Source organism: Felis catus, chromosome B3 (genome assembly GCF_018350175.1).
Source record: "Felis catus isolate Fca126 chromosome B3, F.catus_Fca126_mat1.0, whole genome shotgun sequence".
In the NCBI taxonomy this organism is placed as follows: domain Eukaryota; kingdom Metazoa; phylum Chordata; class Mammalia; order Carnivora; family Felidae; genus Felis; species Felis catus.
In genome coordinates, this window is record NC_058373.1 from 147,019,294 (window position 1) to 147,045,738 (window position 26,445).

The 26,445-nt window shown below is 43.3% G+C and overlaps 1 pseudogene and 1 gene segment (V, D, J or C); both read left to right on the forward strand.

Moving 5' to 3' along the window:
• The first annotated feature begins 11,282 nt into the window (after positions 1-11,282).
• LOC123386256 lies at positions 11,283-11,974 on the forward strand (annotated as a pseudogene).
• A 10,858-nt stretch (positions 11,975-22,832) lies between these two features.
• Positions 22,833-26,445, forward strand: part of LOC123386257 — a 33,373-nt gene continuing 29,760 nt past the window's right edge. Inside the window, 1 exon segment of the V gene segment in view lies at positions 22,833-22,954. Coding sequence covers positions 22,909-22,954 — 46 coding nt within the window.

The window sequence follows — 26,445 nt, forward strand, 5'->3', positions numbered from 1 at the left end:
TTGACTCATTGTTTCATGGGATTCGTGTAAGTTACTATATTGGTTTCATGATAATTTATGAGAGAGATCTAGCTAACATGGGCAAATATGTGTTGCATCAGAGTCCTTTTTTTTTTTTTTTGATACCGTGAATCCAAGGGTTTTCAAATTCTAAACCACATTCATCCTTAGTTGCGATTCGAAATGGATCCCATGAAGTTAATTTCAGTCCAGTTGTATCTAGTATATGCCATCCACAAACCCTATCATGATGGGTTATTTAGGCAGATATTATTTACTCTTGTCTGTCATAGCAACACATCAGATTGCAAAATATATTGGTTTGTGGGTTGACACTGATGAATATGCTTGCCAGAAAAGGCCCAACTGCATTAGGACCCAATTCCCTTGTATACCTGAAGCTTTCAGTAAGTGTTCCTTCATTCATACGCACTACATAATCAGTGGCATATTAGGCAAGTGCCTCTTCAACATCTAAATGGTGCATTGAAATAAAAGCCTGACCCACAATCATTTCGGAAACTACTTAGCTGACCCAGGCAAGCATTGTGACTGCAGCTCCTTAGAGCAGTGCTATAGCAATCTATGCTGTATGAGTGATTGTATTTTAACCCCTGGGGACAAATGTAATTCAGGCAGATGCTATACAAACTGCACCGATTTCGATGCTGAGACACTTGGCAGGCCAATCCAAAATATATGTGATCTTCCAGAGTCCTGCCGTGGGGTGTCCTTGTTGGGCCCTGATGACTTCCGTATGCAAGATGGAACCCCGTGCACTGAAGAGGGATGCTGCTATCATGGGAACTGCACTGACCGCACTATGCACTGCTAAGAAATCTTTGGCAGAAACTCTGGGAAAGATGAAGATGTCTGCTATACCATAAATCAAAAAAGCAGCCGACATGGACACTGCAGAATATCCTGGGGAATTCAACGCTGAACCCTGCTCCCACACAGACGTGCCGTGTGGAAGGCTGCAGTGTAGGAATGTCACAAATCTCCCTCAGCTGTAAGAGGATGTTGGATTCCATCCATCTGAGATCTCATGGTTCTGGTGTTTGCGGCTGAATTTACATAGTAGCACAGGAACAACCGAGATTGGTCATGTGAGAACTGGTACCCCCTACGCTCCTGGAAAGCTGTTTCAGGACACCTACTGCACTGGCAGTGTGGCTCAGCTGAATTATCACTGTATCCCAGAGAAATGCCATCACAGAGGGTCGTGCAACAATAACAGGAACTTCCATTGCCACATAAGCTGGGATCCTCCATGGTGCACTGGATGAGGCACTGGTGGGAGCACAGACAGTGGACCCCTCCAAGAAGAATGGGGCCAGTCAGGCAAACTCATGAATCACTGTTATATCTCAGATCAGTTTTTGGTCCCATTTAAGCCATAATAGCTTCATTCCTTGTGGTGTCGCCACAAATGTCAAATTATCAACCCCGAGAAAGTTAAGGGACTGATTGTTGCTGACGACAATCCATAATTAACCTCCTGACTGCTGAACAACTATAGACAATCCAACTGGCACATGTGTGAAAATACAGTAATGAGGCTGCAGAGCTGACATCCACGTTTCGGGGGTCTGCAGGAGACACAGGGGTCCACAGGCATATCAGGCTCTGACACACATCTCTCATGGCTCACTGACCAGAACGCTGAAATAAAACTTAAAAACTGCATGCGTGTGGCCTCTACGTATATATCTTAGCTTCCAGGAGCCCAAACTGAGCCCGAGATTATGTGCAGAGGACCTGAGTCAGCATCTGGGCCTTGAACTGAAGTATATGCTTCCAGAATTAAGAGACGTTCACACAAGCTCTTTCAGGGACAAATTCATGAGTTGTCCAAGGTATCAACGGCCTGTTTACTTAGAGACAACCTACGGAGACTCCAGTCTTTTCACTGTATCAAAAGGCTATGACAATCACCCCAAGGCACATGGTAAAAGACACACACCAAGGAAAAAGGGGAAGGCTCTGAGGAAGAGGCTCCCTAGAGCCCAAGAGCCCAAAGAGGTAGGAAGAAAGAAGCTCTGATTCTCCTGACTTGGATTTTTATGGCACGACAGCACAGGCCCACTGGGAGAGGTCAAGCCCAGGTGATGCAATCCAACTCTAAGATAGAATGGGGACAATTCAATGGGTGTGGGTTTTGGGTGTTTTTTTTTTTTTTTTGCCTTATGTCATGCGCCCATGAGCCCTTGTCCATTTGCACCTGGAGGGGAGGCACTTGACAACAGAATCTAAGGAGTTCTTCTTGAAGGACCACTCTGATTTTAAGCCTTGTGCCAATACAATTCATGGAAATACCAGCTTTAGTGTAGCAGGCATTAGCATGCATGCCATAGTCAGATGTGAAAAGGAGAATTTTCAAGAAGCCCAAGACTTCTTTGCTGCAAATGCTGATGGGATCACCACCTCCATAGATAGGAGCCCACAAGAGGGTCCCAGCAGTGCCCCATTCAAGGGGTGGAACTTCAACCCAGATCTCTTGCTCTAGAGATGATGCCCACACTACTCTTTATGCACAGCTCTGAGAAGAAGGGTCCCTAGTGACTTGATCTCAGGCAGCCTGAACACAAGCCAGAAACTTTGATCAGACTCTTTGGAATCTTCAAGAGAATGCTATTATTCCTACCCTTCGGGTGGGTGCCATCACTTCTCTGGACATGACAGCCCTGGTAGTGGGGAGCTGGGATCCCAGTGGGTGGGGAGATGCCAAGGCCCCTGCCTAGGGACACGGAGGTTTGTGGAGTATGTCCTTCCTCCTGGGACAACTGCCTGTATACTTCTGTAATTACACTGTAGGACACAGACACAGACAACACTTTATTTCTCTCATTGACTCTGAAGCCAAGGTACAGTGCTTCCCAAAAACCCCTCCAAATATAAGTGTGGTGCTCTTTAGCTTACTAGGTATAAAGGGAGGGATAGTAGAAGGGTCTCAACATCCGTTTGATGTCACTATTGGAAGAATCTTTACTGAATCTCTTTTAGCAACGGTGGCCCCTTGACCCTGCATTGTCTGGTTAATGATGTGGATGCCCTCACATGCCATCAAGGCCAGTAGGAACAAACCCAGTGCCTGGCTTTCCTGGGGGGAGCTACATATCAGGAGTCTGTAGGACTGCAAATTGCACCCCCCTACATCCAATTAAGACAGTATATGCACATCAATATTGTGTGCAATAGAGGACTGAGTAATTGCACCCCATACTTCAAGATTTACTGAAGGAGGGGGGACATTAAACACACCATTTCTCCTTTCAGTCTGCCCACTTGATGGCCATTAAAGCCCCCTCCTAACAGGTGGTGCTTTACAGTTGACTACTGAAATGTAAATTCCCAGCTGTGCATAAGATGGCTCACGTTCCCAAGACTGTCTAAGCAGTTGAGGGTATCTAAAGGGCCACAGGGGAGACTCTGCATGACTGAGCTAGCCAGTATGTCCCATTCAGCATCGATGACCAAGGAGTCCCAGCCACAGTCTGCTCTCAACCTGTACATCTCTACCCTGCTGCCTTGGGAATTCCTAACAGTCCAAACAGTGCCAAGATGTTAGGCTGACAAGCTCATGTAGAGCCTGTCATGAGTTCCCACTGGTCTGGGCAATTGAGGGTCACTGTCACTGGTCAATTATCATGCATTATTGAAAGTTTGTGAGACATGGGAGGCCTGCAGCCCTTCAGCAGCTATAAGGTGGGTTTTGTCACCTGACTGAGCTACTCCAGATTTTCGGTCTACTCTCATATGACTTGTGCTGTTAGGCAGCCTTACCTGGAAGTGGCTGAGCTATGCCACTTGAAGCACAGGTAGTCTGAATGCCAATGAAACATTTTGGGATCTGAAAAGTGTTTGTGCCATGGGGGTTATGCTGGAGCACCTAGTGACCATCTGGCACCAGATTGCCTTGCTATGTCACCGAGAGAGAGAAGCCAGCACCATGACTGTCTTCATACAAAGGGAAATATTCTTTCCCAATACTTCACCTGAGCAAAGGACCATCCTGAAGCTTCCATCAAAGTTGTGGTCCCAATCAATGCAGTGGAAGGAAAGGCAGAGTGACATTGTCGTGCTGGTTGTGGATACCACACCCTTCCATTTGTCCATCCACATGTTGCATTCACCTGCTTGCATTGGCAGGAAATAACACTACTTTGGGGGTTTACTTCCTATCCTGATGTCAAAACAATTGACAATCAGACTGATTATTTCATGTAGACAGGACTTGGAAAACCTGTGTAGGGGTCTGTGTCTGACCTGCTGAGATAACTACACAGGTGAATGGGGCAGATGCAGTCTGAAGATAGACAGTCATAGAGGTTCAGAGGGAGAGCAGGAAATGTAGTCAGTCTTTTAATAGTGGAGGAAAGGGTAGGCTCCATTTTAAAAAGGTGTTTTTTTTTTTTTTCCTGACAGGAAAGAGCCAGAAAATGAAACTAGGTGGAAATGCAGTTTTTTGATCCGTGACCTACTATGTGATGCCATGTGCTTCCAGAGCCTGGGAATTGGCTCTGGGAATCCTTACAACGGTAATCATTGGGATGGTCATCCACGGTCTTGACAATGGCAATATGGAACTATTTTGTGCAGCTTGCGTGAATCCAGAAGAATCTTTCCGTAATTCTGATGGCAGTGTAGTCGGTTAGGAGTTCGTCATAAGGTCCTTCTCAGTGAGGTGGCACTGGGTGCTCTCTGAAGACCTGATGACTGTCCCATATTCTGTAGAAAGGGTGGCAAGGCTAGTCAGTGGCAGAGGCTGTGTTCTTATTGTCTGTGGATGATATGACCCAAGTGTACCTGTTAGTTCTTGGACATGGCTATGCATGGCATCAACTTGGTCATATAAGTTATCATGAAGTTCACTCAATCAGTAAAGAAAGGGTTAAGGATTCCTTTTGAAAATACTGTCGCAAAGGGGGTCAGTCCCTGCCTGCTATTTGGAGCATTCCAAATCTCTTTAAGGGCCAAGGACAATGATTCTGGATGTTCCAGGCCAGTTTCCAGGCGGATTTTTCCTGAGGACTTTTGTGTCTAGTTTTTCATGTTCCATATCTGTTCCCCTAATCCACATATCCTCATCGTCCTCTTCTGTGATGATTAAGGATGATGTGGGGTATGAAATTCTAATTATCACCCCCAAGTCTTTGCAAGTACGTAGTTTGTCTATGTGCTGAAGTGAGTTCCTTGATCTGGCTAAATCCATAATGGAATGGCAAATCCAGGAACCATTTCAGGCATTACATTCTTTACCACAGTTGTGGCACTGGCATATCCAGTCAGACAGCATCAGTCCATCCACCAAACATGCAGTCATTAACCAAAGAGGAAGCCAATTTGTCAAATCCATCTGGAGAGCCCCAGTGGGTAGGGAGGGGCTAGAGGGACTCCCTGGGGCCTGCTGATATTATAAAAACTTGAAGAGATTTACAAGTAGTGCCCTGGGAAATAATTTAGTCAGAGGTTTAGTGGATACCTGAGAAGAACCACTGTCTTCAGTTTCTTAATTATCCCATCTGATGGGGTTGGTGCAAGACCAAAGGAGAGAAGAAAGGGGCCTCAGGAGGCCCACTCAACCCCAACGTACACCCCATCTGATCATTATCTGCCCACCTGTCTTTTCCCATTGTGAGGAACTTACATGATAAACAATAGTCCAAGTCAGGGAAAAAGGCAGGCTTCTAAAGTGAAGGAAAGGACAGGGGCCTCTGATCTTGGCTGTGTATTTGACAGCCTTGTGAGCTCTGTCAGTCGCTGGAGAGACAGTGACAGTCTCCCCACGGTTTGGGCTGGAGAGTGACTGTTAGCAATTTTAGCAGAAAGATCAGTTGCGTATAATGGGGCAGCAATTATAGGCCTGCTGGCAAAATGTCCTCTGTCCTCTGGTACTCATGGCAGTTAGGACCTGTGGGATTTACAGAGGGTGCCAACAGCCCTGAAGACTCCAGGGCAGGTCTGGAATGGCTGTGAATAGTGGCAGTCGTTCCCTCTGCAGATGTGCAAGCTTGGGAAAACCTGGGAGCGCAGTGGCTTAGACTGATTTTACAGCAGGCAGAGAGGACGCCTGGAGTACTTCCAGTAGGGACACTGGCCTGAGTGGTTCCTATGTTTCCCCACATACAGAAGCTGTCACAAAATAGAAGTCAGGGCGGGGCACCTGAGTGGCTCAGTTGATTAAGCTATGGACCTCAGCTCAGGTCATGATCTCATAGTTTGTGAGTTCAAGCCCCACATCGGGCACTGGACTGACAGCCCAGAGCCTGGAGCCTACTTCAGATTCTATGTCTCCCCCTCTCTCTCTACCCCTCCCCTGCTCACGCTCTGTGTCTCTCTGTCTCTCAATAAGAAACAAATGTTAAAGAAATATATATATATTTTTTAATAGAACTCAGGGTTGACCACCAGATGTCCCAGAAACCATTCCTGTAGCTGAGGGCAATCGTGTGGAATGAAGTAGGGTCTCCCCTTTTAAATGTTTTTAATGTTTATTTATTTTTGAAAGAAAGAGTGTGAGTTGGGAGGAGTAGAGAGAGAGGGGGACACAGAATCTGAAGCAGGCTCCAGGCTCTGAGCTGACAGCACAGAGCCCGATGCAGGGCTCAAACTCACAAACCACGAACTCATGACCTGAGCTGATGTAGGATTCCCACCAACTGAGCCACCCAGGTGCCCTGGGTCTCCCTTTTTAGGGAGGGGAGTGGTATAGCCCGATTTAAACTGTTAACATGACAAAAGATGATGGAAGGGTTGGTCAGTGGCCAGCTGGTAGATAGGTGGTGGGCATGGAAATTACAAACTTGTCAGAGAGGAATACAGAGGTGAGTGGGGATCCTAATGTATCCAGACAGCAGTTGTGGGGGTGCAAGCATGCAGTGGTGCCTGATGGCCCAAGGTCTAATTTTCATGGGAAGAAAGTTATAGGACATATCTGACAGGCACAGGTTGTCGCAGGATACCTGTAGCCACTCCATTTCCATGGAATGAGAGGTGAAACATGTTATTGACATTCAGACAGTTGAGAGTTTGGGTGTGCACAGAACTAATATTAACACTTTAAAGTAGGTTAATGACTCTGAAAGCCACGAAAAGAAATCTGCGGCAGCATCAGGTAGGGGTGAGGGGCTCACAGAGACAGAGCAAAGGCAGGGAAGTTAGGGGTCCTTGGGGGCAGTAGCCAGGTTTCCTTAAAAGGTTATGCAACTGCATTTTTGTACCGGTGAGAGGGATGTGAAAAACTGACAAGACACTTTGTGGGGAGTTTTGAAGCACTGTGACATAGTCCTCGTTGGCAGTAGCTGTTTGCAACTGTGGACATTAAGAAGACAGGAGGGTTGGGGCGCCTGTGTGGCGCAGTCGGTTAAGCGTCCGGCTTCAGCCAGGTCCCGATCTCGCAGTCCGTGAGTTCGAGGCCCGCGTCAGGCTCTTGGCTGATGGCTCAGAGCCTGGAGCCTGTTTCCGATTCTGTGTCTCCCTCTCTCTCTGCCCCTCCCCCGTTCATGCTCTGTCTCTCTCTGTCCCAAAAATAAATAAACGTTGAAAAAAAAATTAAAAAAAAAAGAAGAAGAAGAACACAGGAGGGTGAATGGCCCTGTCCGGCTGGTGCTTTAGGAGGGTGGGGGAGTCTGCAAGGGCTCTCTGACTCCTTTGGTAATAGAGTGACAAGTCACGGACATACTAAACAAGATGCAGCCTTGGGTGAAGGCACAGAATGTAAGTTGGCTTCAAGAACTTGGAGTAATATTGAGCCCAACTTAGTTGCCTTCCCCAAGCATACATGAAAAGAGAACTTGTGAATCAGAGTGCAATGGCATTGACAAGAAAGTTGAGCAGATGTTCATTCCAGTAATGCATCTTCATTACCAGGAATTGAGGCATGAGCAGCAGCCCAGTTAGGGACAAAAGATGTGGAGGGAGAGTAATAGATGACAAAAGACTTTATGGTTCCTACATTGTACAAACCAGTAGCTTTGCCTTCTGAATCAAATTCTGTTCTTTCTTTACCCACAAGATCGGGGTGTTACACGGTGAGGAGGTAAAGCAAGAACATCCTGCGGTAACAGAGTCTATCACAGGGTCAGGTCCTCCCTCTGCAGCAAGACAGGGCATCTGGCTACTGATGGGTGGGGGCAGCTCCTTTCTCAGGCCCCCTGAGCACAGGCTCTGCACTGGGGGCAATCCATCCTCTTGTGCATGTGAGGCCTAGACAATAGTGGGCACATCTTTAAGACTCATCCTCTGAGGAGTACTTTGAATGGAGGTGGGTCTCCATTAAGGAAAGGGGGAAGCTGGAGGTGTGGTCTGATGGCAGGGAAATGAGAACACCTTATTGTCCCTCCTGCATTGTGGATATTAACTCCTTTTCAATATTTTTTACTGTAATGTCTACCCTCCCATAGACTGCCTTCTAGCTCTGCAAATATTTGCTTGCCCCTTTTCTAGTATGGTGTAGTCCCCCTTGCCTGCTTTGTTCTCTGTGACTTTGCTTTTTATATCAAATCAGTCATTCTCAAGTGAATGTCATCATGTTTATCTTTCATGTTTTCTTTTAAGGCATTTAGGTTCAAGTGTTCTTCTTAATCCTTCATCCATTTTGAAATTTTATTTGTGTCGACGTGTATGTATGAAGCAAGATTATGGCCAAATGTTATTATTTTGCATGTATATATCAATAGTATTTTTTAAGTTTTACTTTGTTTTTGAGGGAGAGACACAGATCATGAGTAGGGAGGCAGAGAGATAGAGGCAGAAACAGAATCCAGGCCCTGAGCTGTCAGCAGGAGCCTGATGTGAGGCTCGAACCCACAAACCATGAGATCATGACCTGAGTGGAAGTGGGATGCTTAACTTACTGAGCCACACAGGTGCCCCTAGTCAACACCATGTTTAAGAGACACTATCCTCCCCCCACTGTGCATTGTTGGAAATCTCGTGGAGGATTTGCTGACTGCATCTGCAAACTTCTACTTTTGGGCTCCGTAATGAGCTCCCCTGGTCTAAATGTCTCATTTGACGCCAGCAGCACATTGTTGTGGTTAATGTCCCTCTGCAATATCTTTAGAAAGAGAGAAGTGTGATGTCTCCAGGTTCTCTCGACATCATGATTGTTTTGTTGCCTCCATGTGTTGTGTGCTTTCATAAGAATTGTATATTTTTCTGATGCCTTAAAAAACTCATTGGCATTTTAATTGACATAAAAAGATAAACATAAAAATAACATAAAAAGATAAAGCAGAGAGAAAATAAAGACTATCACAAATACAGAAAACAAATAAATTACATAAAAATTTGTATTTGGAAAAGTAAGTAAAATTTAAAACAAATAGGTAGCCTGGGGAAATAGGGAAGACTCAAACAAATGCAATCAGAATTGAAAGAGGAGACATAACTGAACCAAAGACTTTAAAAGGATCATTAAAGAAAAACTTTGGTATTTAAGGGCCAACAATTAGATCACCAGAAAAAATTACACGTTATGAAATAATGTAGTCCACCAAGACTGTTTCATGGAAAAATACAAAATGAACAAAAGAAAAATTAATAAGATTTCTCTATCTAAAACCTCACCCTCCAAAAAATCTGCATAGGAGTCCATGGCTTTATTAAAACTTCTACTAAATATTTAAAGAGGAATTAATGCCAATATTTCTCAAACTATTACAAAACACTGATAAAAAAACAGCACTCCCAAATGAAATTTGTGAGGACAGCATTGTTTTCACACCAAAACCAAAGAAAGACACCACAAGAAGGGAAACTACAGGTCAGTATCTCAAATGAACATACATGCAAAATTCCTTCACAAAATCTGAGCATAATGAATTCAACAGAACATTGAGAGGATCATACAACATAATCCAGTGTGATTCACTCCAGGGATGATGCAAGGATCCTTCAACATACACAGATGCATAAATGTGATGTCCTCCATTACCAGAGGGAATGATTGAATCAAAACATTAGACAAAATTCAACACATGTTCATCATTTAAAAAGAACCCAATTAAAAAGGAACTGAAGGAAACTACCTCCACATGATCATGGCCACTATGAAAAGCCCACACCTGACAGCATATTGAACGGTAAAATGCTGAAGGCTTTCCTGTCAACTCAGGAGCCAGGCAATGATGGTCACCCCTAACATAGGTATTCCCCATGATAACGTGAAGAATACATATGCCACCTCAAACTATGTCAATTTGTCACACTGCTTATTTGGGTGAAAGTCACTTGAGAAATAGTCCAAGTACACTCAGCCTCTCCATCGTCCCTTGACAGCAGGATATAAATCTCCCTCCCGTGTACCAAGAGGGAAGAACCATCGTTAGCACCAGAATAAACAATACAGGGACAAGAAGGCTGTGCAAACAAACCTACTTACTTGGTGACTAACATAATATCCCAAACTTAACTCTTGCCAAATCCAATGTTTTGTTGTCTGAAAGACACAAGTGCCACCTGCTTTGTCCTTTCTCTGGGTGTCATGTCATTAGGAAGGCCATGCACTTACAAAATGAAATTGATTCTCTCCTGTACATATGTCTTATGTCAATTGAATCCTTACACTGGCTAAATCCCAGAAGAAAAGAAGGGAAAAGCTTTCTTCTCCTACAACTGGAAGATGTAACCAGAAAAAATAGGGAAGTAAAAAAAATGAAAGACATTTAAATCAGTAAGGAGGAAGGAAAATTACTTGTTTGCAGGTGACATTGATCTTAAACATAACAAAACCCTAGAGATACCACAAAAAATATTAGAACGAGTTTTTTTTAATGAGGAAAAGAGCAGGATGCAAAATGAACAAAGAAAATAAATGAAAATAAACCACCTGTGATTCTACACACCAGCATGAAAATACATGCAAAATAAATAACAAAATTATACAAGTGAATATGGCAGAATAAAGTATTTTGGGTTAAATTTCAAAAAGTATGTAAAATACTTATAGAGTGAAAAAAATCTATGTTGATGACAGACCTGTAAAAATGCACACAAGACTGCAAATATACCTGTACTCACTGAATACAATTATTCATATTGTCACAGCACCATCTACACAAACTAAACTACAAGCGCGTCCCTAACCCTGTCGTTCATTTTTAAACAAACAAATCTAACACTGGAGCTTGATATATATGTCAGAGCACATGCAAATGGGGTCCTCTCTGTGCTGATAAAACCAGCCCATCCCAGACTCTGCAGCTGGGAGAGGAGCCCCAGCCCCGGGAGTCCCAGTCGTTCCCATTCTCTGATCAGGACAGAACAGACACCTTACCATGGAGTTTGTGCTTGGCTGGGTGTTCCTCGTTGCTCTTTTAAAAGGTAATTCATGGTGAATGAGAGAAACAGAGTATGTGAGTGGATATGAGTGAGAAACAGTGGATGTGGGACAGATTCCTGACCAAGATGTCTTGTGTCTGCAGGTGTCCAGTGTGACGTGCAGCTGGTGGAGTCTGGAGAAGACCTGGTGCAGCCTGGGGGGTCCTTGAGACTCACCTGTGTATCCTCTGGATTCACCTTCAGTAGATATGCAATGAGCTGGGTTCGCCAGGCTCCAGGAAAGGGGCTGTAGTGGCTCGCATATGTTTATGATGATGGAAGAAGCACATACTACGCAGACTCCATGAAGGGCCGATTCCCCATCTCCAGAGACAACTCCAAGAACACGCTGTATCTGCAGATGAACAACCTGAAGTCTGAGGACACGGCCACATATTACTATGCAAGAGACAGGGTGAGGGGACCTCGCTGGGAACCCACACGCAAACCTACCTGCAGGAGGGGATCATCACCACCAGGGCGCGCACACTATGCACAATTCTGCTTTGTGTTGCCAGGAGCAGGTGAAGATGGAGGTTACAGGCAGGTTTCCTCTCAGGGTCTGGGGCTTCCTGTCCACACAGAAGTTTCTCCAGGGAGCCTCGCTGGACACAGGATTCTGTGTTTACCTATTAACTGTGTGAATTAGATCATTGTTTTCCTAGGAAAACTACCCTACCATGCACAAAGACACAATTGTTTGCATTGCATTCTCCTGTCCCTCAACATGAGTGAATTACAGATTTACTGAGGCACAATAGCTAAACATTTACATGAGTCCCAGATGCACTCCCTGTGCAGCCAGGACCACAAGCTCCCACAGCTCCCCATTATCTTCACCCAGCCCTCGTCCCAAAAGAACAACGTGACACTTCCTTCATGGCACTTTGCTACTCAGACTTTAAATGAGCTACAGCTTTATTCAATTCCTCTAAACAAGAGATAAATCATCTCCATGTATTAGTCAGGATTCCCTCGAGCAACAGAACCCAAAGCACATTGGTTTCCATGACAAAATATGTTGAGAAGTCCCATGATCTACTGTCACAAGTTGGGAAGCCAGGAAAACCAGTGGTATAATTCTCGCCTGATTCTGAACTAGTGTCTAGTCTCAGAACCTGCAGAGCCTAATATGTAACACTAAGAACAAGGGCAGGAGGAGACCAATGTTCCAGTTCAAACAAGCACATGGGAAGTAAAAATGAGGGAATTCTTCCTCCCTCTGCATCGGATTCCACTCAGAACTGTGATGGAATGGGTGATGCCCAGGCAGAAAGAAACCATGGATGGAAATGCCAATCTCTTCTGGAAACTCATCACAGACATACACAGAAACAGTCGTGAATCTGGACACCCATGACACAGTCAAGATGACAAATAAACATAATCATGACAAGTCAACCTGCTGTAAATGTCGAGTTCAAAAACTGAAGATTTAGAAGTCCATGCCATCACTGGGGTGGACCCTGGTGGGCGTAGCAGTGCTCCTGTGGAGAAGGAACCCCGAGGCCCATAGGGACTGCTGCGGTTTGAGGATCCCCTGGGTCATATCGGGTGAGACAGTTACCTTCTAAGAGTGCATTTGGGAGACAGGGCATTGCCCCTCATGGGGCAGGAGAGCTGAAAGGCACTGTTGCACTGCCCTGGTCATTAGCATAGGAGCCTCTGCTGAGAGCAGCGAACTGAATGCTGCCTTCTTGTTCTTCCTCACCATGAACTCCAAGCTCCTAGTGTTCATGCAACTGCCCTTCTGGGATAACCAGCTCCAACCACATCACAGCAAGACACTGTCCCAGAGGATCAGTGGGGTCCCTGTCGCATTGAGTTCATACAATTTGGTGTACTCACACCCAGCTAGAGCTCCTGAGATAAAACATAAGAGCCCTGAGCTGCCAGGTGTGCCAATGGATTGCACAAAGGCAGGGTGAAGGCCGGGTTCTGAAGGAAGCCTGGGACCCATCAGTACAGATGTTCTCTGTGAGGGCTTCCTGAACAGGGGTGGCTGGAAACTCCAACTGCAGGGACAAGAGAAGGAGCTGATGCCAATATTTCCTCCCACCAATTATCATGGACAGAATTCAGTGAGCAGCACAACACCCCCCAGTAGATACTGAGCCACTGACACCAAGCAATACCTACCTTTCCTTCCTCAGGTGCTTCCTTAACAGAAAGAGTGCCTAGAACCCAGACCACCATTGCACCCCTCACTCCAAAGACCACCATATACCCCCACAGGCACCAAGTCTACTGACCATATAGTGAGGCATACCTTCACCTCTAGGGGAAATAGGAATTAGCCTCTTTTAATAAGGAGACCAAACTCACCTAGTTAAAACTCACAACACTATGGACAAAGTTCAAAAACTCTCCCCTGGAGGCAAGGAGAACTCTGCAGAGGACTGACCTGAGGGACAGAGCAGCCAATACATGACAGTAGAGTGCACACAGCACATGCAAGAAATGCTTCCAGAATGTCAGCTTGTCAACAGTATGTAAACATTTCTCAAAAAAGACACTCCTCTAGAAGCAGAAAACATAACAGGATTTTCCTAAAACACTTAAGAAAGCGGAGACATGGACATACAGAGTGATGGAGGAATTCATTCCAAAAGAAAAAAAACCATAAAAGGACATTGCCAGGGATATAATTAAAACACATATAAATAATAATCCTCAAACACAATTTAATACCTACCATAAGGAAACTGAACTTTTAAAAACTATCATAAGGATACTAGCTGTGCTTGAGAAAGCCTAGAAGGCATGAGAATACGCTGACTACAGATGGAAAAGACCTAAAACCCAGTCAGGCTGAAATTTTTAAAATGCTGTGACCAAGATGTGAACCTGATTCGATATAATGAACTCAAGGGTGAAAGAAGCAGATGAATGAGTAAGTGACATGGAAGCTAAAATTTTGTGAGAAATGAAGCAGGAAAGAAGAGGAAAATTAAAATATTGCATCACAAACGTATACATAGAGAATCAGCAACTCCATAAAGTGTAATAAAATTCTTTTCAAAGGAGTCCCAGAAGAAGAAGACAGGGAGAAAAAATGGGAGAAGTCTGTCTGAGTGCATTAGAGTGGAAAATTTCCACTAAATGGTGAAGGAAACAGATGTCCACATCTATGAGTCACAGAGAACTCCCACTAAAATTAAAAAAAAAAAAAAAGCAGGCCGACTCTGAGACATAACATAGTAAAATTCACAAAATACACAGATTAAAAAACCCTATAAGCATGAAGACAGAAGAGTTTGCTAATCTTTGTCTAAAAAGACTATGGCAGAAGTGTCCACAGAAACCTGCAGGAAAGAAGGGAGTGGCATAATATCCTCAAATGTTCAATTGAAAATTAGGCAGTCAATGGGGGAGGAGACAAGATGGCAGAACAACGTGGAAGATTTTTGTGTGTCTCACGTCCATGAAATACACCCAGACCAACACTAAACCATCCTACACACCTAGAAAACTGATTGAGGATTAACACAACAATCAGCACAACCTGAACCACAGAATTCAACAAGTACGTGGCGTGGAGAGGGGACCTTGGGGAGCAAGAAGCTGCAGGAAGGGAGGTGCTTTTGCAGGCAGAGAGAGGACGGAGACTGGGGAGTGGGGGAGAATAAAGGAAAAGCACCCCTCCCCAAAAGCAGCTGGACAGAACGTGGAAAATTGGAAACACCCACAGGGACTAAACTAAAAAGGGAGAAAGGAGAAAGGAGAGTATGTAAATTCCACAAAGACTGTAAACAAGGGGAGCGCAAAGGCTGCAACTCCACAGCTCGATACCTGGAGGTGTTCTGGTGGGAAGGGAGAATCCCAGGAACAGAGTGGGGTCCGGGATGTTCTCAGGCCACACGGGGAGAGGCAGTTGCATAGCTGGAAGGACATTTGGAGGAGACTGCCAAAGCCATCTGGTCCCAGCAGACCCCTGAAAAGGGCCACATTCGCTGGTGCTGGAACAAGGTCGTTTAGGGTGAAGCCTGGTGCCAGACGTGTGTTGTGATTTTCCATAATCCACGAAATGCTGCTGCTACACTCTCTCGCGAACTTTTTCTGGGGCAGGCTGGCACCTGACCATAGTCTCGGGGCACCAACAACAATAGGGTCCAGCAAGTGTTCCTAGGTGCAGCCGATATTCAGCCATTGCTCATTCGGACATTGCTTGGTGAGACCCTCCCAAAGAGGGGCAGAACAGGTCAGAGCCGCAGTCCTTTGGACATAAGGGACCAGGGAAAACAGCCGCATCTCTGACAAAACTTGGGAGAGAGGTGCGGCCTGGGGCCTGGTCACGGAGAATGAAGGAGCAGGGAGTGGACAAGGGCTGAAGACAGAGGATGGGAGCATGATTGCTGATCCAGGAGAACAGACTGGGTCCCTGGGTGGCGCCATTTTCACCTCTCACGCGCATGTGCATTTGCACCTACAAGCACCACATAATCCACCCCAGGAGCCTAAAAGCGCCATCTAGTGGACAGGAGAGCCATTACACTGAGCCCCGCCCAAATGGGCCAACTGGGCTCTTCAGGAACACAAGTCTCACTGCCGCTTAGTTTATGGAGTATAAAGAGCTACATAGACAGACATCTAGGGGATAACGAAGCAATTTCAGTCCTACTTCAATCTGTTAGCCAGTTCATCCACTCAATTTTCTTTCTTTATTTTCTTTTTCTCTTTCACACTTTTCTTTTTCTTGAATGCACAAACAAAAAATTATTTTTATTATCAATTATTATTAAAAATATTTTTATTTAATTTTTATTACTATATTTTTTTACATTTCTGTATTTTTTTCAAATTCTATTTTACTTCCATCATTTTATTTTACTCTACTTCAGTGTATTCCCGTTTTCAAATTTCCAGTTTCCTTTTTATTTTTTCTTTCTTTTTATTTTTTTCTCTTCTTCGTTTATGTAGTTTTTCTGGAATGCAGAATGAGAAAAATTTCCTTTTACGTTCAATTTCTATTAAAAATATTTTTCTTTAATTTTTTTACTATATTGATTGCTTTTATGTAATTTTTTTCAAATTCTATTTTACTTCCATCATTTTATTTTAGTCTACTATGGTGTATTTACTTTTTGAATTTTCAAAGGATTTCCTTTTTTTACTTTTTTCTCTTTTTTGTTTCCTCTCTTTTTTAATTTTTACTAAAAATATTGTTCTTTATTTTTCTACTATATTCGTTACATTTCTATATTTTTTTCAAACTCGATTTTACTCCCATCCTCTCATTTTAGACTACTTCAGTGTATTCATTTTTTCAAATTCTCAAATTATTTCCTTTTTTTCCCCCTCCCATTTTTTTCTCTAATCTATCAAACCACTTTCAACACCTAGAACAAAACACACCTAGGATGTAGCATATTCCATTCAATTTGTGTGTGTGTGTGTTTAAATTTAATTTTAATATTTTTGTAATTTTATCTTTTAATTTCAATTTTGCAACTTCATTAATTCCTTTTCTCCCTTCAAAATGACAAAAGGAAGGAATTCACCCCAAACGAAAGACCATGAAAAAACGACAGCCAGGGTTTTAACCAACACAGATACAAGCAAGATTTCTAACCCAAATTAGAATCACAATAATAAGAATACTAGCTGCAGTCAAAAATAGATTAGAATCCCTTTCTGCAGTGATAAAAGAAGTAAAAAATAGCCAGAATGAAATTTAAAATGCTATAACTGAGCTGCTATCACAGATGGATGCAGCGGTGGCACGGATGGATGAGGCAGAACAGAGAATCAGCGTTATAGAGGACAACATTATAGAGAATAATGAAGCAGGAAAAAAAAGACAGAGATTAAGGCAAAAGAGCAAGATTTAAGAATTACAGAAACCAGTGACTCATTAAAAAGGAAAAACATGAGAATCATAGGGGTCCCAGAAGTGGAAGAGAGAAATAGGGGTGGAAGGGTTATGTGAGCAAATCATAGCGGAAATCTTTCCTAACCTGGGCAAAGACACAGACATCAAAATCCAGGAAGCACGGAGGACTCCCATTAGATTCAACCAAAACTGACCATCAACAAGGCGCATCATAGTCAAATTGACAAAGTACTCAGGCAAAGAGAATCATAAAACCAACAGGGAAACAAAGTCCATGACTTACACGGGAAGACAGATCAGGTTTAGCAGACCTATCCACGGAAAGTTGGCAGGCCACAAAGGAGTGGCGGGATGTATTCAGTGTGCTAAATCAGAAAAATATGCATTCAAGAATTCTGTATCCAGCAAGGATGTCATTCAAAATAGAAAGTGAGATAAAAAGATTCCCATACAAACAAAAATTAAATGAGTTTGTGACCACTAAACCAGCCCTGCAAGAAATTTTAAGCGGGAATCTCTGAGGGGAGAAAAGATGAAAATATATCTGTATAAATAAATACATAAATACCAAAATCAACAAAGATTAGAAAGACCAAAGAATACCACCATAAACTCCAACTCTACAAGCATAATAGCAATAAACTCCTATCTTTCAGTACTCACTCTAAACGTCAATGGACTCAATGCCCCAATCAAAAGACACAGGGTAACAGAATGGAGCAGAAAACAAGGTCCATCTATACGCTTTTTACAAGAGACCCACTTTAGACCTAAAGACGCCTCCAGATTGAAAATAAGGGGATGGAGAACCATCTATCATGCTAATGTTCAACAAAAGAAAGCCGGAGTAGCCATATTGATATCAGACAATCTAGACTTTAAAATAAAGACTGCATCAAGAGATGCAGAATGGCATTATATCCTTCATAATCAAAGGGTCTATCCACCAAGAAGACCTAACAATTGTAAACATTTATGCGCCAACTGTGAGAGCACCCAAATATAGAAATCAATTAATCACAAACATAAAGAAACTCATTGATAAGAATACCATAATAGTAGACTTCAACACCCCATTCACAACAATGAACAGATCACCTGATCAAAAAATCAACAAGAAAACAATGGCTTTGAATGACACACTGGACCAGAAGGACTTAACAAATATATTCAGAACATTTCATCCTAAAGCAACAGAATATGCACTCTTTTCCAGTACGCATGGAACTTTCTCCAGAATAGACCATATATGGGACACAAATCAGCCCTAAGTAAGTACAAAAAGATCGAGATCATACCATGCATATTTTCAGACCACAATGCCATGAACTCAAAATCAACCACAAGAAAAAATCTGGAAAGGTAGCAAATAATTAGAGACTGAAGAACCTACTAAAGAATGAACCGGGCTAACCAAGCAGTTAAAAAAGAAATTAAAAAGTATATGGAAGTTAATGAAAATGATAACACCACAACGCAAACCTCTAGGATGCAGCAAAGGCGGTCATAAGAGGAAAGTATATAGCAATCCAGGCCTTCCTAAAGAAGGAAGAAAGATCTCAGATACACAACCTAACCTTATGACTAAAGAGCTGGAAAAGGAACAGCAAATAAAACCCAAAACCAACAGAAAGCAGGAAATACTAAAGATTAGAGTAGAAATTTGTGCTATCGAAACCAAAACACAGAACAAATCAATGAAACTAAAAGCTGGTGCTTTGAAAGAATTAACAAAATTGATAAACCACTATCCAGTTTGATCAAAAAGAAAAAGGAAAGGACCCAACTAAATAAAATCAAGAATTACAGAGGAGATGGGGCGCCTGGGTGGCGCAGTCGGTTAAGCGTCCGACTTCAGCCAGGTCACGATCTCGCGGTCTGTGAGTTTGAGCCCCGCATCAGGCTCTGGGCTGATGGCTCTGCAGCCCAGAGCCTGTAGCCTGTTTCCGATTCTGTGTCTCCCTCTCTCTCTGACCCTCCCCCGTTCATGCTCGGTCTCTCTCTGTCCCAAAAATAAATAAACGTTTAAAAAAAAAAAAGAATTACAGAGGAGAGATCACAACCAACAAAACAGAAATAAAAACAGTAATAAGAGAATGTTATGAGCAATTATATGCCAATAAAATGGGCAATCTGGAAGAAATGGACAAATTCCTAGAAACATATACACTACCAAAACTGAAACAGGAAGAAATAGAAAATTTGAACAGACCCATAACCAGTAAGGAAATCGAATTAGTAATCAAAAATCTGCCAAAAGACAACAGTCCAGGACCAGATGGCTTTCCAGGGGAATTCTATGAAACATTTAAGGAAGAGTTAACACTTATTCTCTTGAAACAGTTCCAAAAAAATAGAAATGTAAGGAAAACTTCCAAACTCTTTCTTGAAGCCAGCATTACCTCGATTCCAAAAACAGACACAGACAACACTTAAAAAGAGAACTATACACCAATTTCCCTGATGAACATAGATGCAAAAATCCTCAACAAGATATTATCCAACCAGAAACAATAATACATTAAAAAATTATTCACCAAGACCAAGTGGGATTTATACCTGGGATACAGGGCTGGCTCAATATCTGTAAAACAATTAACATGATTCATCACATCGATAAAAGAAAGGACAGGAACCATATGATCCTCTCCATAGATGCAGAGAAAGCATTTGACAAAATACAACATCCTTTCTTGATAAAAACCCTCAAGAAAGTAGGGATAGAAGGACCATACCTCGAGATCATAAAAGCAAGGGGTGCCTGGGTGGCGCAGTCGGTTAAGCGTCCGACTTCAGCCAGGTCACAATCTCACGGTCTGTGAGTTCGAGCCCCGCGTCAGGCTCTGGGCTGATGGCTCAGAACCTGGAGCCTGTTTCCGATTCTGTGTCTCCCTCTCTCTCTGCCCCTCCCCCGTTCATGCTCTCTCTCTCTGTGTCCCAAAAAAAATAAATAAATGTTGAGATCATAAAAGCCATATATGAAAGACCCAATGCTAATATCATCCTCAATGGGGAAAAACTGAGAGCTTTCTCCCTAAGGTCAGGAACAAGACAGGGATGTCCACTCTCGCCACTGTTATTCAACATAGTATTGGAAGTCTTAGCCTCTGCACTCAGACAACACAAAAAATAAAAGGCATCCGAATTGGCCAGGAGACGGTCAAACTTTCACTCTTCACAGATGACATGATACTCTATATGGAAAACCCAAAAGACCCCACCAAAAAACTACTAGAATTGATTCATGAATTCAGCCAAGTGGCAGGATATAAAATCAATGCAGAGAAATGTGTTGCATTCCTATACACCAACAATGAAGCAACAGAAAGAGAAATCAAGGAATCTATCCCATTTACAGTAGCACCAAAAACCATAAAATACCCAGGAATAAATCTAACCAAAGAGGTGAAAGATCTTTACACTGAAAACTAGAGAAAGCTTATGAAAGAAATTGAGGAAGACAAAATATGGAAAAACATTCCATGCTCCTGAATAGGAAGAACAAATATTGTTAAAATGCTGATAATACCAAAAGCAATCTACATATTCAATGCAATCCCGATCAAAGTGACACCAGCATTCTTCACAGAGCTAGAAAAAATAATCCTAAAATTTGTATGGAACCAGAAAAGCCACCGAATAGCCAAAGAAATCTTGAAAAATAAAACCAATGCAGAAGGCATCACAATCCCAGACTTCAAGCTATACTTCAAAGCGGTAATCTTCGAGACACTATGGTACTGGCACAAGAACAGACACTCAGGGGCATCTGAGTGGATCAGTCTGTTAAGCATCCGGCTTTGACTCAGGTCACGATCTGGCAGTTCGTGAGTTAGAGTCCCACATCAGGCTGTGTGCTGACAGCTCAGAGCCTGAAGCCTGCTTGGAATTCTGTGTCTTCCTCTCTCTCTGACACTCCCCGGCTCATGCTCTGTCTCTGTCTCTGAAAAGTAATAAATAAATGCCAAAAAAAAAAAAAAAAAAAACAAGAACAGACACTCAGATCAATGGAACAGAATACAAAATCCAGAAATGGACCCCCAAATGTATGGCCAACTAATCTTTGACAAAGCAGGAAAGACTATCCAATGGAATAAAGACAGTGTCTTCAGCAAGTGGTGCTGGGAAAACTGGACAGCGACATGTAGAAGAATGAACCAGGACCACTTTCTTACACCATACACAAAAATAAACTCAAAATGGATGAAAGATCTCAATGTAAGTCAGGAAGCCATCAAAATCCTCGAGCAGAAAGCAGGCAAAAACATCTATGGTCTTGGCCGCACCAACTTCCTACTCAACATGTCCCCAGAGGCAAGGAAAACAAAAGCAAAAATGGACTACTGGGACCTCATCACAATAAAAATCTTCTGCATAGTGAAGGCAACAATCAGCAAAGCTAAAATTCAACTGACAGAATGGGCGAAGATATTTGCAAATGACATGTCACATAAAGTTAGTATCCCAAATCTATAAAGAATTTATCGAACTCAACACCCAAGACACAATCCAGTGATGAAATGGGCAAAAGACATGAATAGACACTTCTCCAAAGAAGACATCCAGATGGCCAACCGACACATGAAAAAATGCTCCACATCACTCATCATCACGGAAATGCCAATCAAAACCCTAATGAGATACCACCTGACACCTGTCAGAATGGCTAACATTAACAACTCAGGCAACAACAGATGTTGGCGAGGATGCAGAGAGAGGATCTCTTTTGCATTTTGGGGGGCAATGCAAACTGGTGCAGCAACTCTGGAAAACTGTATGGAGATTCCTCAAAAAACTGAAAATAGAACTCCCCTATGACCCAGCAATTGCACTATTAGGCAGTTATCCACGGGACACAGGTGTTCTGTTTCAAAGGGACACATGCACCCCCATGTTTATACCAGCACTATCAACAATAGCCAAAGTATGGAAAGAGCCAAATGTCCATCGATGGATGAATGGATAAAGAAGAAGTGGTAAATATATACAATGGAGTATTACTTGGCATTCAAAAAGAGTGAAATCTTGCCATTTGCAACTATGTGGATGGAACTGGAGAGTATTATGCTAAGTGAAATGAGTCAGTCAGAGAAAGACAAAAATCATATGAGTTCACTCATATGAGGACTTTAAGAGACAAAACAGATGAACATAAGGGAAGGGAAACAAAAATAATATGAAAACATGGAGGGGACAGAGCATAAGAGACTCATAAATATGGAGAACGAACAGAGAGCTACTGGAGGAGTTGTGGGAGGGGGGATGGGCTAAACTGGTAAGGGACACTAAGGAATCTACTCCTGAAATCATTGTTGCACTATATGCTAACGAATTTGGATGTTAATTTTTAAAACTAAAAATAAATACTAATTAAAAATTAAAAAATTAAAATATTGTAAGAGAAAATAATGCGCGATCATGCTGCTGAGGTAAATATTTCTTAAAGATTATGCCGAGGCCTCCATTAATAAAGATAAAAATCCAAAACTGAAAAAAAAAGAATTCTTCATATTGTCACACCGCCAACCACACAAACTAATATTGAAGTGCGTCCCTACCCTGTCATTCACTTTTACACAATCAAATCTAAGTCTGGAGCTTGATATATATGTCAGAGGACATGCAAATGAAGCCCTCTCTGTGCTGATAAAACCAACCCAGCCCGACTGTGCTACTGGGAGACGAGCCCCAGCCCCAGGAGTCCCAGGTGTTCCCATTCTGTGATCAGCACAGAACACACACACCTCACCATGGAGTTTGTGCTGGGCTGGGTGTTCCTGGTTGCTCTTTTAAAAGGTAATTCATGATGAATGAGGGACACTGAGTCTGTGAATGGATATGAGTGAAACAGTGGATGTGTGACAGTTTCCTGACCAACATGTCTTGTGTCTGCAGGTGTCCAGTGTGACGTGCAGCTGGTGGAGTCTGGGGGAGACCTGGTGCAGCCTGGGGGGTCCCTGAGACTCACCTGTGTGGCCTCTGGATTCACCTTCAGTAGCTATGAAATGAGCTGGGTCCGCCAGGCTCCAGGGAAGGGGCTGCAGTGGGTCGCATATATTAGTAGTGGAGGTAGCACATACTACGCAGACTCCGTGAAGGGCCGATTCACCATCTCCAGAGACAATGCCAAGAACACGCTGTATCTGCAGATGAACAGCCTCAAGACCGAGGACACGGCCACATATTACTGTGCGAGAGACACAGTGAGGGGACATCACTGCGAACCCAGACACAAACCTCCCTGCTGGAGGGGATCAGCACCACTAGGGGGCGCACACTATGCACAATTCTCCTTTGTGTTCCCAGGCGCAGGTGCAGATGGAGGTTACAGGCAGGTTTCCTGTCAGGGTCTGGGGCTTCCTCTCCACACAGCAGTTTCCCCAGGGAACCTCCCTGGTTATATGCTTCTGTGTTTACCTATTAATTCTCTGGATTAGCAACTGGGTTGTCATAGGGAAACTAGACTAATGTGCATAAAGACACAGTTGTTTGCACTTGCTTACTCCAGTCCCTCAACATGAGTGAATTACAGATTTCCTGAGGCACAACAGCTGCACCTTTACAGGATTCCCAGATGCGCTCCCTGTGCAGCCAGGACCACAGGATCCCACAGCTCCTCCTTATCCTCACCCAGCCCTTGTCCCAGTCAAACAATGTGACACTTTCTTCATAGCCCTTTGCTACTCAGGACTTTAAATGAGCTACAGCTTTATTCAATACCTCTAAATGAGAGACAAACAATCTCCATGTATTAGTCAAGATTCCCCTGAGGAACATATCCCAAAGGTCATTGGTTTCCATAACTAAGTATGTTGAGAAGTCCATAATATACTGTCACAAGCTGAAGAACCAGGAAAACCAGTGATGTAATTTTTGTCTGATTCTGACTAGTGTCTAGTCTCAGAACGTGGAGAGCTGATGATGTAACTCTCAGAAAAGGGCCAGAGGAGACCAATATTCCAGTTTAAACAAGCACATGGGAAGTAAAAATGAGGGAATTCGTCCCCCATCTGCGTCAGATTCTAGTCACAACCTTAATGGAACAGGTGGTGCCTAGGCAGAAAGAAACCATGGATGGAAATGCCAATCTCTTCTGGAACACATCACAGACATCCACAGAAACCGTGGTGAATCTGGGCACCCATGATGCAGTCAAGATAACCCATGAAGTTAATCATGACAAGTCAATCTCCTGTAAACGTGGAGCTCAAAGACTGAAGATTTAAGTCGATCCCATCATTGGGGTGGAGTCTGGTGGGCACAGCAGTGCTCCTGTGGAGGAGGGCAGAGGCCCATAAGGGGAACTGTGGTCTAGTATCCCCTGGGTCACATGGGGAGAGACAATTCCCTTTGTGGAGTGCATTTGGGAGACGGGGCATTGCCTCTCATAGGACAGGAGAGCTGACAGGCACCATTAAAATTCCCTGATCATTAGCACAGGAGCCTCTTCTGAGAGCAGCTAGCTGGATGCTGCCTTCTGGTTGTTCTTCACCATGTACTACAAGCCCCTAGTGTTCATGCAACTGCCCATCCAGAGTAAACCAGCTCCAGGCACAGCACATCAAGGCCCTCTCCCAGAGGATCAGTGGGGTCCCTGTATATTGAGTTCATTCAATTTGGAGTTTTCAAACCCAGCTCGAGCTCCTGAGATAAAACATAAGAGCCCTGTGCCACCAGATGGGCCAATGGCTTAGACGCAGACAGGGTGAAAGCAATTCTGACAGAAGCCTGGGACCCACAAGTGTTCTCTCTGTGTGAGGGCTTCTTGAACAGGGGAGGCTGGGAACTCCAACTCCAGGGACTAGAGAGGGAGCTGATGCCAGTATTTTCCCCCACCAATCAGGATGGACAGATTTCACTCAGCAGCACAGCATCCCCAGTGGAAGCTGAGACACTAACACCAAGCTCCACCTACTCCAGCCCCCATCAATTGCTTGCTTACTAGGAAAGAGTGCCTGGCAACCAGACCACCACTGCACCACTTCCTCCAAAGACCACCGTAAACCCCCACACGCACCAAGTCAGCTGATCATACAGTGAGGCATATCCTCAACTCTAGGGGAGATAGGAATTAGGCTCTTTTAACAAGCAGACCAAACTCACCTAGTGAAAACTCACAACACTGGGCACAAGGTCCAACACTCCCCACTGGAGGCAAGGAGAAAATCTGCAGAGGACTGTCTTGAGGGACAGAGCAGCCAAAACACGACAGCACAGTGCCATGGAACATAAAACAAATGCTTCATGATGTGTCAGGCCCTGGACAGGATGTGAACACTTCTCAATAAAGATACTACTGTAGAAGCAGAAAAGATAACAGGAGTTTCTAAAACATTTAAGAAGGCAGAGACATAGACAACAACATGATGGAGGAATTCATCCTAAAAGAAAAAATGATAAAAGGTCATTGTGAGGGATATAATTAAAACACATAAACTAATGTGCCTCAAACAGAATTTCTAAAACTCTCATATTGAAACAGGATTTTCAAAAAGTATCATAAGGATACGATCGGTGCTTGAGGAAAACATGGACATGAGGGATACCCTTATTACAAACAGAAAAGACCTAAAAACTAGTCACGATGAAATTTTAAATGTTGTAACTGAGATGTGAAACTGATTGGATATAATGACCTCAAGGCTGAAAGAAGCAGATGAATGAGGATGGGACATAGAAGATAAAAGTATGGGGGAAATGAAGCTGGAAAGAAGAGGAAAATTAAAATATTGCATCACAAACATACACTTAGGGAAATCAGCAACTCCATAAACTGTAATAACATTCTTTTCAAAGGAGTCCCAAAAGAATAGGAGGGAGAAAAAGTGGGATACATTTTAGCTGAGTGAATTATAGTGAAAATTTCCACAAGCTGCGGAAGGAAATAGACATCCACATCTAGGAGGCAGAGAGAACACCCATTAAAATAAAATTTTTAAAAAAGGCAGGTCAACACTGAGACATATCATAGGAAAATGGCAAAATATCCAGATAAAGAAAAACCATAAAAGCATCAACACAAAAGAACTTGCTAACTAACAAGGGAAGATTAAAATAAAAAAAAAACTATGGCAGATATCTCTACAGAAACCTTCATGCAAGGAGGAAGTGGCATCATATCCTCAACATGCGCATTTGAAAATTATGCAGCTAAGAATACTTTCTCCATAAGGCAGTCATTCAGATACAAGTAGTGATAGAATTTCCCAGACAAATAAAACCAAGGAGTTCAGGCCTCTAAATCAGCCCTGCGAGAAATTAAAGGGGACCCTTTGAGTGGGAAAGGA